The 14,470-nt window shown below is 39.2% G+C and overlaps 1 protein-coding gene across 10 annotated transcripts in view; it reads left to right on the forward strand.

Moving 5' to 3' along the window:
* The window catches only part of LOC310744898 (uncharacterized protein), a 53,162-nt gene that overhangs the window by 28,934 nt on the left and 9,758 nt on the right, over positions 1-14,470 (forward strand). For all 10 annotated transcript variants that reach the window (XR_014539789.1, XM_083576851.1, XM_083576846.1 and 7 more), the window contains 2 exons: positions 1,402-1,632; positions 10,095-10,253. Coding sequence is in view for 9 of the 10 variants with exons in the window: in XM_083576851.1 (XP_083432977.1) it covers positions 1,402-1,632; positions 10,095-10,253 (390 nt within the window). In the remaining variant the exon portion in view is untranslated. The remainder of the gene's footprint in view (positions 1-1,401; positions 1,633-10,094; positions 10,254-14,470) is intronic.

The raw sequence follows: 14,470 nt of genomic DNA on the forward strand, positions 1-14,470 counted from the left end.
CGATTTCAGTGGAGCCAATTTATGTATGACTTTACAGAACTTAAGCTTGAATTTGTGTATCTAAACTCAATTGGTACTTATATGCAGTTCAGAGATGATGTGTCAGAGGGTTACCAAACCTAGCATGTAATTTGTTCTCTCCCTGTGAGTTTCTGTTGGTTGTTCTTCTGCTCAGGAGCACCATGCAAAGAGATATGCTTGCTCACTTCCAGAGGGATGGAAAATTATATATAGGCAACCTCAGGATGTTGTAAATGCTTTGTACTCTTATCTGCAAGGGACTAGAGTAACTGGGATGAGCTACTTTTTAATTCTGTAGAACCTGAGGTTTTTGCTGATGCCTGGTTTCCCTTTGGAAGCGAAACGACCATAACTACTTCCTTTCTGTTTGTAAGTGCGTGCACGCACACACCTGTGTGCAAAGTATCCATGAATTAAAAACCTATTTTTCATTTGAAGTTGTCACTTATATGAAGTTTAGAACAACGTCAGCTGCGAAATGCATAATCATGTGTAACAGTTAGAAGCATCAGATAAGTGCTGAATGAAAATGAAGTATTCAAAGTTGTACATAAAAGATGAGAGAAACAGCTCATATTGTAGCATACAAGATGCTGTGTGTGTTATGAAGAAATTTGCATGAACACTTGCATCCAAATGTTTTTGTCTTGGCAAATTCTTTTAAATATGTGAATATTCTCAGAATGTATACCAGTCTTATTTGGGGGTGTTATTTGGCAGTACAACTGCACATTCTTCTTCTTTACCTTAGCATTTATACATTTTAATCTTTTTATGCTAATTGCTTCAAAATGAGCGCTTGATCTTAGCAATGACTTCTTAGTCTATACTAAATGAAAACATGCTGTTCAATAAATGGCAAATACAGCTGGCTAAAGGTTTAAACAGGAAAAGGACACAGGATTCTGTGGTAGGTAGAAGATAAACATTGGCTTGTTTATGGTTTTCTAATACTCTGTTTAGAAGTTTGATTCCCTCACCCTCTCCAAAAAACCCTTTTTACTACTCTAGCTCTGAGCTGTTCTTTTGGAAAAACAATCAGCCCTGTTTGGAGGGTAGCTTTGATCTCTGTTTTCTTATTTGTTTTAAGAAGCTAGAATTCTGGCAATTTGTTGTGTTTCATGCCTTGTCAGATCATGCCCCCTCAACACATGTTTTCCACAGATGGCTTGGAAGGGCGGGGGGAACGGCAGTGGAATGCCTGGGGTTTGACGTCTCCACTACAGTTCCCAAGTGATTGTTTTGGAAATGTCAGCCTACCCACTGTGGTGCCTTGCAGGTACCTAGTGAGGGCGTGTGGCCTTTCACCTGGCATGCTTAACTTGTTTTTCTTTCCTCAATGTTTACCATTTCTCGTCTTAACCTTTCTTGTTTTTGCAGAGCGCTCTTGAAGGAAAACTTAGCAAGCTGCGGAGACACCTGCTTGCCATGAGGCAAAATCTGGGTTTTGTTCTTGCCCCAGGACAGATGTCCTCTGAGGCAGCTCAGCACATCCTACCAACTGCTGTTTATGCTCGGCTGATAAATCATGCAACTCAGTGTCAGCAGTCTGTGGAGGAATGTTGCAATGATTTGCTCACTTTGACGCTTCTGGTACCTTCAGCACCTTGGGTGAGTGTTGTGCTTGACAGGCTGGAGAGGGATTGTTTCAGAACAATTTTAAATGCTAGCCAAAATGCTACGTTCTCCTAGGTATGTATAATCAAGTTCTAGTCTGCCTCTGGCTCTTATTCATACTTCATTCCTGTTTATTCGATGGAGGGGGAAAGTGTCGTCCCCTCCCCATTCTTTTCAGGCAGAAAATGAAATAAATTTGCTGGTATCTTGTAGTTATCATCAATTCATAATGTTGCACAGGCATCTTCTGCAGATGTACCACCATGTATAGAACTATTTGATGACAAGCAAGTGCGTCCAAATACATTCTTCACTTAAACCTGTTCTTACATATATACCCTGGGAGCCACTGCATGATTATTCCTACTCACACCAGAATCTTTCCAGAAAGTGGGACAATGAAGTGTGAGCTTCTCATAATTCCTCAGTGATGCAGGAAGGAGCTAGGCTCCATCAGATTCCATATTGGCAGTATGATGTGGAAAGGGGTCTCTCTCTCATATTTGATGTTGAACAAAGGATCCCTGTCTGCAGAACAGGAGAACAGCAACCGCCCCCCACTCCCCCACCATCTCCACCCTCTGGCAACACCTCTAGAATGGTTTTGCGCTTCTATCAAAGAGCAAACATTGGAATGGTCTCAACACTTCTAAAAACTCAAATGTGCATCTAAACTGACAAAGTGCTTCCAACAGCTTCTTCCCTTGAAGGAATGGGATGCCACTGAAAGGAGTAGCTTGAGCAGGAAAAAAATATGAAATTTTATTGTTTCACCTTTTTATATAGAGATTGATGGGAGGAGAAAGCCAATTGTGGCTCAGGAAAAGGGGATGATAGGGAACTTTAAAGCCTGAAAAATTTCCAGCAAGATTCTCTTTGGTCCTCAAACCAGTGAGACCAAATGAGCATATTGGTAAGCAATTTTCCTTTCCCCCACCAAGGCAATAGAGTGTGACATTATATTAGATTATTATCTTTGGGCATTGTTTAAAGTGTGTTATAATGCAGTCTAATTAGCCATGTGATAATTGGGTGCCTAACAAATGAAGAAAACTAAAAAAGGCTTTAATAATCTCATTTGAAATTAATTTTCCCCATTTATCCTTACTTTATCTTTATTGTGGCTGAGGCTTTATTAGCAACTTCATAGCTAAGCTGCCATTATTTGCATTTTAAGTAGAATTAAAGTCACACTGTTCTGTTTTTAATTTGTTTTTTGATTGAATCTTAAATAATTAAGGCTGCAGTCCCAGAAGCCTTTACTTGAGAGTAAGCCCTCCATTTAATACAATTGGGCCCACTCCCAAGTAGCCATGGTTTGGATTGTATTACACATCTAATAACTTCCTTTAAGGAAAGACAAGAAATGTCCCTTGCATATTAAATAATCACAGCAAATTTGGATTGACAATGTAACCTACTTTATTGATTGCAAACACTATGGAGGCCATATCCAGTAAGTTATAAGTAAGCAAATAAACAATAAATGGGAAGAGCAGTTACAGTCCTTTGTACAGACTTTAGAAACCACAAATTGTCTAACTATGGAAGCTTGTAGCAGTAATCTGTAGGCTCAAGACTCTAACACACCCATGGATCCAGAGTTAAATGTGTATAAGAAGACTGATGGAAGCCGAGTTCTTTGCCCCCTCCTCCCCAAGGACCACCCTCCCAAATGCTCTACTGGGGTTAAGGGAGCCTACTGAATGGGGTGGGTTGAGGGGGCCTTGAAAACTAGTCAGAGAAGCCTTTCATGAGTTGAAAGCTTTGGAAAGGAGGAGATGGGGAAGTATATGGGGGGCGGTGTTTCTCTGTATGCAGTTACTTTTTTGTTATAAGATCAACTTTATATTTCGTTTTTGAATAACTTTAACATTATTTTGAAAAAAAGATGTTTATTATTCTTTCAGAAGCAAATAGCATAAAAAAGCTTATATGATATATAAGTCTTGTCTATCTTCTATATTATATATAATTTTGCTGGCGTTTATTCTGAGGTTGTATTTTGAATCAGCTGACCTAGCAAATAAAACGTATTAATGAATAATTAAGAGAGATGCAGGCCTAATTATCTCTAATTTGTTTTCTGAATGCAATATCCGCCTTATATGAGAACATGAGCACCTAACCTCCTCTAGAGAGCTGCGAACAGATATTTATGGTGTTAGTAAGCAAGGACATTTAGTGCCTTAGGTTAGTGAGATACTGGTAAGTGGGTGGCTATGATGAATTATTTAGTAGTCTCTTTATGGCTTCTTCCATGGAGATGGAGACAAAAGGGGTTTCCTGAAGTCTCATGAATAAGCGTGTACACCGGGGAGTGCAAGAATCAAAGGGAAAGGAATTAGCAGCTGACAGCTGATGCTTTTGGCCACTAGTTTGATGTGGAGATTTAGCAAAATTCCTTGGGTTCTATTGGGTCTTCCAGGAAATTCACCAGTTTGGCTAAATTGTGCTATAAAATATCTTTCCGTTATGTAATTCATCTACGGAATCAAGCTGGCTAAGGAAAATTAACTCAACTGTTAATCAGAGAATATGAATTTTGTATTTTTATTGCTGGAATTTCTAGAAACATTTGCAGTACCTCCTTTGCCTGGGTGTATTAGATGTCGAGCCTTAAAGGTCACATGTGAGCAAGCAACAGAGAGATTGTAAATGACATTTGTGGGTTGTGAGCAAAGAACTTTTACTCAGAGTAGACTCATTGAAATTAATGGACCTTAGGTACTTATGGGCTTTTAATTTCAACAGGTCTACTCTGAGTAAAACATAGCTGACTACAACCCATATTATAAAAAATTGTACATAACATACACATTTTAAAATCTAGCTTCCCAGTTCTCAAAGGTGACACGTGCAGTTTGTAAAAGCAATAAACTTTTTTTTTCTTTTTTTGCCTTTCTAATATTTACTTTTTTCAAATCTGAAAGCAGATTATAAATGGCAACTAACAAGCATTTATTTCTACAATGCAGCAGATCCCCAGAAAAAGACTCTTAACCCCTAACACTTTCTGCTGTATCACATCTCATTCTGTCTGCATCTTAGAAACTGTCAACCTGCCCAGTATTTGTTGCAGACCCGCCCCCCACAGATGAATCTCTCATTCATTACAGTAATTCAAACACACTAACATTCTAATGTCAAATCCTAGGCTCTGATTAGATTAGACAACTTTCAGCCTAGGTGGAAACTTTGGGCTCACATGCCTGGACGGTTAAGTACAGTCGAATTCAACTATGGGATGCGGCTCTCATCTCTGCTTTCAGGCAGAGGGAGCCAGCATTTGTCTACAGTTTTTCCAGGTCATGTGGCCAGCATGACTACACCTCTTCTGGCGCAACAGGACACCTTGATGAAAGCCAGAGTGGATGGAAATGCAGTTTACCTTTGCGCCGTAACGGTACCTATTTATCTACTTGCGCTGGTATGCTTTCGAACTGCTAGGTTGGCAGGAGCTGGGGCAAAGCAATGGGAGCTCATCCTGTCATGTGGATTCAAACTGCTGACCTTACGATCAGCAAGCCTAAGAGGCTCGGTGGTTTAAACCAACACAACAGGTACTGCGGTGTGAAAGGAATGTTAGAAAACAGAACAGAAGTGCTAGCACTATAATCAGGAAAACTATCACAATGTTCCCCATGTCTGAATGCACCCTGAGGATACCTGAATTGGGATCTGCAAGGATGCTTAAGCCTGTGAAACAAGAAATGTTCTGGGATTCAATAAACGAAGGGTTCTTTTAACAACATGGATTTTGGAACAGCAAGAAGCAATGGCACTGTTGTTACCCGGATCTCTAGCAATTCTTCTGTTAATGCTTCCTGAAGAATTGCAGCCTCAACCTGACTGATGAATAGAATTCCTATGTGCCAGCCAGTATTTCTGGACACCTCCAGAGGCAATTTTGCCTTAGATGATACATGAAAGAATTGTGTTTTCACTTTCAGGGAAGTAATATATCATGCGTATCTATCAAAAGCAGCATGAGCATTTTAACATGAGAACTGTACCGTAAAATAATGTTCTATCAATCTCCCTCCCACCTGCAAGTTATTACTGGGCTTAGCATGGATGCCGTTTCCATGCAGTTTCCTCCTCCGTATTGGTCTCATGGGAGAATGTTGGTTTTAGTTTACTCTACAATCAGACATATATATGTTTTTTAAATCTATAGTATATATATATTAGGTTTTTCCAATAAAAACTAGGTTCAGATAGTGCAAACAGATCAGAATGTGTAATCTATTGCTACAAGCAATTGCCATTCCTGGGAGTCCAAAATAAGGAATATTTAAAGTGGAAGTTTCCCGAAATATACATATTTAAATCCAGATCACTGGGTTGTAACAATTTCAATGGGAAAATGGTTATATTTGATGGATTTGTTTCATTATTCATAAAAGAGCCTTAAATATGATGGCTGATCCTCAAGGTTGCTAACAGAAACCCATGGTGCTATTACCAATTAATATCAGTTGTATGCTCACCAGATAACCTGTTGTATTTGTTTTAAAACCACACAGTTGTAATGCACATGTTCACACTGATTGCGGCAATCTATTGTCAGATTAGTATTCCAGCTCATTTTGTTTGAGCATCAATTTAGGCATGATCAAGCTGTGCTAATACCAATGCTACAAGCATATACCAATGCTACAACAACAAAAGAAATGGCATGGTGCTATCTTAATTGCTTTTCATCTAGGTTAGAAGTGGTGATTGACCAATGAGATTATTTTTAACCAAATAAACGTCTTCTTTCAATTGATTAAAATATTAATTTGTTTTTAGAATTTCATCATTTGACTTTCTGTGAAAAATTAGGCGCAATCTAATAACCTTTTTAAAAAAGTGGCTAAAATAAACCCAGCAATCAGTTGATAATTTAAAAGACTGCAATATGTCCCAAAGCAATTGAAAACCCCCAAGCTCCACTGGTGAGTTGGTCTTGCAGGCCACTCAGAGTAGCAGATTCTATTGTTCCTGCTCTATTAAAGTACAGAAGAGTACTAGATGAACGGTCAGGGTCAAATATTAGTAACATTAAATCTGAATTTGTAGACGAAGCAGATCTCTAATTTCAAGCTCTCTATGTCTCTCTCACTCTCATGGGGTGTGTGTGTGTGTTAGAGCAGGCTGTTACCACCTACATTATCAACTAGCAGAAGTGGTTGCTTGTCTGTGATGTAGATGCTACTTGCTTTGGTCTGTAGATGGCAGTAACCTGCCACCGTAATGGCTTCGACCGGCTTTCCTATTTAACTGGTGATTTAAATGCTTTGACTGATAAAACATATAAATTAAACCAACTCATACGGCCAGTGTCTTCCAAGAGACAAGTGTACTGGACTTGGATACGGGAGGCCCAAATTCAAATTTCTACTCAGCCCTGCTTGGTGGCAAGTTGCAAGCTGTGATCTATCAGCTTCAGTTCTTTATCTTTTTTAAAAAAAAATAATGGCAACACTGACTTTCTTCAAAAGGGTTTTCTAAGATAAGATCTATTAAGCACTCTGAAGTTTTGTGGACAAGGAGCTCCTCTTAAATGAAGATGGAGAAGCGATGCACCGAACCTCCCAGGTCACTGCTTTAAAAACCTGACTTTTCTATAAATAATTTTCAGCACTTCAACCAGCTACATTTCATGGTGTATCTATGTCAGAGCTTTCGACCACGTTTTATGTTCTGTTGAAGTGGAGTTTCACTGTTATCGCTTCGCTTCTTATCTTATCCCTGCACTTTGTTCCTCACCGTTCCGAGAGGTGCTTTTGTAAAGCACTGTACTCTAATTTTATCAATTTTAATATGCTCCTGGATCACATGACAGCTATAAGTGGGCTCACACTGCCTACCAGAAGCATTTGGGTAAAAAGTAGATTTGATCATTGCATTCTGTGGAAGCACTACTCTGCAAGACCCAGACAGAAGGGAGAAGACAAGCCCCAAACTGAGCATAGGAAGCTGCCCACCATCTTAATGACTCTTCTCTTTTCTGTCTTGGCAGAAATATCGCCTACATTCCCCCCGCCTGAGATCTCAAACTTTCATCTGTTTAAGCTGCATTCCTGAGAAGCAGCATTATGATGAAAATTGATGCCCATTGCTTTTTCGTATTGACTGAAATGCCTTACCTGTAAGGGGAAACGTAGGACTTAACATCTTCCAGTGAATCCGTTGTGTTGGGTGTAGGATGCAAAGCATAAACTAGCATTTAATTTGTATCAAGAAAATGCACAGCAAGTCCTTGAAAGTTCAGGTAGATCATTGTTACCTATTAGTGAAGTGTCTGTCAGGATGATGGACTGGGAGACAATGCCTGTTACCTTCTGCTTGCTGTTGCGTATGAAAAAAAGCAGATTTCAACCTGGTTTTCTCAGGGAACAATTGCTCCTGTTCATTCCTTGTCTTGCACCAGTGGCAGGTGTATCCATATCTGTATACTGTCCGCTAGAGGGAATTCAGGGAGAGTAATAATAATAATAATAATAATAATAATAATAATAATAATAATTTAAATGAGGATGTCATCATCAGCATCATAAACTTTTATTTCACTAACCAAAGGCCATGGTATCACGCAGAAACATCAACAGTTGCTACACATACAGTAAAACCACAGTCAAATCTATGAAAATTCTTTGTTACACTTTTTGTTACAAAGTCACTGGCATTGCTTAGCAGCCATTTCACCCTTCCCTTGTCTTTCAATCTTGTGAAGGGAATCCTCAGCCTTCTACACACACACACACACACACACACACACACACACACACACACACACTGTGGCAACAGGTTCCACAAACAGATTCCATGGGAGTCCTTTCAGATGCTAAGATTTTGCTTGTTGTTCCACTTTTACACCTTATTGATGACTTCAAGATCAGCAATGTTTTGTGTTTATTTTAATAGGTTTGATAATAGTTATTTTTTACGTCTCTTGGATGCATACTGTTGTTTATCCATAATTCTGCTTGTATAAAGATGCCAAGAAGTGCTTGCTCAATTTCATACATGGGTAATTGTGGATTGTGAATGCAATCCATTACCCAATTAATACAGCTAAAATGGCAAAAGGAAATGGATTCAAAGGTGCTTTCGATGTGTATTTCGGAAAATGTATTATGCTGTTTCTTTCCCATGCACTAGAATCCAGTTCTGCGGGGGGAAAGTAAAGCTAAATCTAATAATGTTCTTCTACTTGTGGCAATAACTTGTACAATCTCTTTCTCACACCTTCCTGCACCCCCCTTCTGCTTTTGAGAGTCCCCTGGTGGGGCAGGGGAGCATCTCTGACAGTTTTCAATTGGTGTCTTCTGTTAGTGGAAACACACCAATTCGATTCCTCCCCATATCCCTCAATTTTCTTGCCATCTATACCCAGTTTATTCTTTGCCCTTTTATACTTTTACTCCCAATTATTACTTAACATTCAGATCCTTATTGTCCAAGTTCCATTGCATTTGATGCACACTCTTCATGAGAGGCTAGTCCTGACTGGGGTTTTCTATTTTATCACAGAGATCAACAACATTAATCAAGTTGAAAAGATTTATAGTAAATTAGTCTGTTCATAGAGGTTTTGACCTCTGCTTCATGGCACCTAAATCCCTGGCTGAAAATATTTTCTCCACAGCCTGCTGTGTGGTTTCTCTTATTAATTGTACACTTTCAAAATGTTTTGTAGCACTAAGTGTAGACATAAACTTCAAATGAAGCAGAGAAGAAATTCCATCATTCTGAACCTGACAGGGGATTATACCTTCTTTTGCAGTGTCTTTTATTTTAACCTTGTACGTGTAGCTTTCAATATAGAAAAAAAATCCTATGTTGAAGGCTATGTGACAATAGACAATTGTGGGTTATTGTTGTTTTGAAAGGTCTGTTTGAATTATAATTTGGTATTTATTGGCATACGATTCTAATTACTGCTTGATTTCAGGTGATAAGTCAAATCTTAAAATGTACCTCCCTAAGAAGCTTGCAAAACTTGTGTCGTGGTGTATTGTCTACTACACAACTCATCATCATTGAGCATCATTGTAATTGGTGGACGGTGACTAAAATGCGAGCGACATTGTGACAGATGCTATTTACTCTGTTGCCATCTCTATTGTTCTTGATGTGCTTTTGGTGTCACTGCTAGGGAAGCAGAGGATCTGAGCAAGCTACCCTGCTGTAACCTCTGGCATAGTGGCAGCCATCTTAACCATGTTACAGGATCATGTGTAAATTAAGTGGTTTTCAGCTTCATCAGCATGAAGCAAGATGGAAGAGTACCATCATCACACATGCTGCAGCAGCTATGGTAAAATCGCCTAGCAGTTAAATTTACGCTTTGAGGGTTTTCTGTTGATACCTGTGATTGGGGGCAGAAATTGAATGGCTCCTTTAAACTATCCTTGGGTAAAGTGCTCCTTTTACTACTACTCCCCCCCCCCAATGTTTTTCAGGAAATCCTGGAGAATTCCTTGAGCCAGGAGTTCACTGTGGAGAATGTGCTTGCGACGCTTCCAGCCTTCCCCAAGGGTGCCCCTCAGCAACGTGCTAAAAGGGCAGCAGAAGCCCTGGTAAAGGCTCAAAATTATTCCAGGCAAATGGCAATGCAACAGGTGAGGAAATGGGGGAGTTTATTTCAGTTTAACATCCTCTCCCTCCGCCCTTCTTTTTAACAGATTTGACCTACTTTGCAGTCACTGGTCAATTTCCCCCTTGTACAAACCTTATCGCACAGCTAATGTATAAAGGTTAGAATTCTTTTGTTGAGTGGCTGTGCAGGCATTAGTCTCACTTCCTGCTGGCAAGGCCACTTTTTTGTGGGTTTGTACAATGGGAGCTTATGAATGCTTCTATTCATGGCCAGCTCCTGAGGCACACAGAAAAATAGCCAGCCATTCCTTTAAAACAGAAACTTAAATATGATTTGGAGGTTTTCTCGTTCTTTCTTCCCACTTCAGGAACCAAAGAGCTGTATTAAAACAAGCAGGAAGGAGCTTGAAAACTTCCATGGAACAAAAGGCAAAAGTTCACAAGGAAGCATCTTACGTTTCCCAACGTGAAGACAATATATATTTCAGAAAACTTAGCTTAACATGTCAAGTTCTGCTAAATCATAATAGGCTAATAACAGTGTTTCTTTCCCAGGAACTTAAAAAATCGTTTATGTAGAAGTTTGTTAGGAGGACAAATGTTTTCTTTAAAATTTCCCATTTTCCAAGTAATGGATCTCCAGTTATGATTTTGCCCTTTCACATGTTCTATTCTGATTTTTAAATGCTGCTCAAGCTAGAATTTAGACTTCTCAATCTAGAACTTATCCCTTTGGGTCTCTACCAGATGTCTGACAATTTAATGGACCTCTTTGAGGGATCTATTAGTGGGTCTTCTTTGATTGTCTGGCTTAAGGCTGCTCCAGATCATTAGTGGGAATCTATCCAAAATACAGGCTACAATCCAAAAGACTAACATGCACATATGTGTGGGCAGCTTGAGCTTTGGCTGATTCTGTTGTACTTCATTCTGCTGAAGAGACAAGCTGCTTGTCTCTAGCAGCAAGATCTGCTGTGGTAATGCTAGCAAACAAAGCTCCAGCAATAAGTATATTTCTCCAATCTGTGTATCATGCCTTTAAATCATAGCCATTCATTTTTTTTCTTTGACAAGTGAAGCTTTAATTAAGTATGAATCATGCAGTGCTGACTTTTCTTTTGGGGTGTGTATGTGTGAAAGGAAGTTCTGCAAACTGCGTTCTAGTTCCATGTCAGAAAGAAATGTTACACTCTAGCTGATGGAAGCATTTAACACTTGCGTGTGAGAGACCATTCTTTCTTTAAAAAAATTGGGAAGGCTCTTAATTTTTTAATTAGTTTTTTAATTTTTTTACTAGATTTTCATAACATAATTTCAGACTTCAAATTTGTTATACATGTCTCTTATACGCTGAATTCCCACAGCCAATCAGAAGCCGCGTTTCCTGCAGCCAATCAGAAGCTGCGCTTTGGTTTCCAAACGTTTTAGAAGTCGAACGGCCTTCCGGAACGGATTCCATTCGACTTCCAAGGCACGACTGTATTCCTCTGTTACAGCACACATTTCATCTAATATATATTCCTTTAGTTCATATATTATCATTTCTTCCCATTGCTCGCATTTCAAATCCTGCCATGATTTCATTTGGTTGTTATATATTTTTTCAAATAAGCCAAAAATTCCACTCTTCCATAAATTGTCCATCATGTTGATCTCTTATTCTTGCCGTTAGCTCTGCATAGCCCATTGATTTTAGGAGCTATTCTTCTTTGTTGGACTTCTTTCTTCTTTCCAGTTTTGTGCATGGGAAGGCTTCTTCTTAATGGCATAAGTAGATCAAGAAATTCCAGTCCTCTCTATTTAAGTTAATTAAGGTTAGTAGTCTTCATTTGTGTTGAACAGGGAGAACCATAAGCCAATTTTAGAGCTCATGCTATGTAAGAAAGGTCTTAAGTTCAGTCCTTGGCATTTCCAGATAAAAGAGTAGGATTGAGAAGAATCTCTGCCTGACAACCTGGAAAACTACTTCCTGTCTCGGGAGAAACAGTTACTGAGGTAGATAGAACAGAGCTCTGACTTGGTATAAGGCAACTCCCTGTAGTCTTCAAGGAAGACAAGTTTTGATTAATAGGGATGCCATATTTCTTTGAGTATAGGAAGAAAGCAGGGTAGGAACATTTAAAACTATGCTGAAGTAGCTGGAGTCTCATAAAGCATTAACTTGTCAGACCTTGCCTGAACATGTCGAGTCATTTGCTTGTTACTTAGTTAACCTTTGTAATACTACAACAGCTTCTAATAATTTAATTTGCACATCACATTTACTTTTTCTGTTACACTCTACATTCTGCATAAAGATTCAATAAATCCCATCCTACACAAGATGAACTGAGGCCAAGAGTGACCAAAACTAGGTCCATAACTAGAGAGAGAACTTTGGCCAAAGCACCCACAATTTTAAACCCAGCTCTCTAGCCACTGAGTTGCCTTAGAGCATTAAGCTGCAGTTATTACCGCACTATGTAATAACTGGAAAGGTTTAATGTAAGTGACAGCTAGCTGGACCCAAAGAACTCTGAGTGGAGGAACAAGAGAAGAACAAGAGCTTACACAGTGTTATGGAGGGTAGGTTCTACTGCTTATCGTTAGCTTCTCCTTGTGCAAGAGGTTGCTCAAGTAGACCATCTTCTGGTTTAATTTCATTTCTGCCCCCGCAACACTATAGTGAGACATAAACAGCCAGAGTCTACTGAGAAGACGACACCTGGTGGAGCAGTATCTTTAAGGGCCAGCCTGCTCTCTTGGGATTTCTAGCAGAACAGCCAATCTGCTGCTCTTTGTTCATTTTCAATCAGCTCATCTTGGAACGATTTGATCTTGTGCCTGGGAAAGTACATTAGGTCACTAAGATGATCTGGCAGCTAGCTCAGTACTTCTTGCTACAGATGGCCAAAAATCTTGGAAGTTAAAATTATCTAAGGCCCATTTCATAATATTTACGTTTCTGTGGGCTATTGGATTCCCTCGGGGGGCAAGGAAGTGACCATTTAATGAGTTTCCTCAAAAATATGCCTTTGTTGTACTTCACTTATCTCCTGCTACTTGATGTTGCAGTACTAGTGTAAAGGTAGCAAACCACATAAAAAGTAAAACATTCAAATTTTCCCAGTACATTCATTATCTGGGGGGCAAGGACTTTGTTAATCTTGTGCCTTGTGCATCATGAAAAGCATTATCAGGGAAAACATGGCCAAAGATTAATGCATGAAAAAATGTCATGCAATAATTTGTACTTTAAAAAAGTATAAATTTGTTTTTGTTGTAGTTCTTGGCTCTCTTTCCCCTCAGCTGTACAAACTGGAGCATGAAACGGGGAAGTGTTACAAAGATTATTTCTTAGAATAGAAACAGATTCTTGCTGCATAAGCCTGTTTTGCAACCTGTAAAGCAGTCTATAAAGGGTGCCATTTAAAAACTTCATATAACTGTTGTATTTGCTGATTATTATTTTTTACTAGAAAAATACTCAAAACTTATTTCTATATTTCATTATTTTTGTTGTTTTTCTTAACAATATTGCAATGTTTGAGGATCAGAGACATTTGTCAAAGGTACAACTAACTCTTTTAAGAGTTTGATTACTATCACTGCCTACTAGCTCATGAGATAGTCACCCTAGAGGATATACTTCTGTGATGTGGCTACAGGAAATGAGAGAAGGTGACTGTGGGTATCTCCAAAACATACCTAGCAGTTCAGAGACATGTCTGTTGTCTGAAGGAAGAGTACTGGGCAGTTGGCAAGTAGGGTGGTTTGTTGGGAAGATTAGTAGTAAATTGCCCTTTCCCTTGGTGTCCTCCACATTCTCAATAAGGAACTTCAAACGGTATGGATGGTTTTTTGACAGTTCCTCTCTTTACTTTCTTAATAGCGGACTCTTTGCATTTGCCCCTTCCTTGGGCTGGGAGAGTAAATCTCATCTGCACAATTCATAATGTATATTCTTTCATTGTGGACATTTTGTGCTATAGGGGGAAAAAATCCCAGCAATGTGTGTTTGGCACATACTTGTAGGAATTGAGTCTTTGGTGTCTCTACCAATTTTCGCACTCAATTTCATTGATTGTACTGTTCAGAAACAGTCACAGCCATCAGGTGTGCTTTGCATGGTCAAACACAGTATGCGGTGCTTACACTTCACAGAATAGAAATTCCCAGCCTGTTGTGGCAATGTGGTCTCGTTAATCAGTGTCCTTACTATTCAGTGTTTCTATAACAGGTGGACATTCAACAGGTGGTT

Source organism: Podarcis filfolensis (genome assembly GCF_964270895.1).
Source record: "Podarcis filfolensis genome assembly, chromosome: 11".
Lineage (NCBI taxonomy): Eukaryota > Metazoa > Chordata > Lepidosauria > Squamata > Lacertidae > Podarcis > Podarcis filfolensis.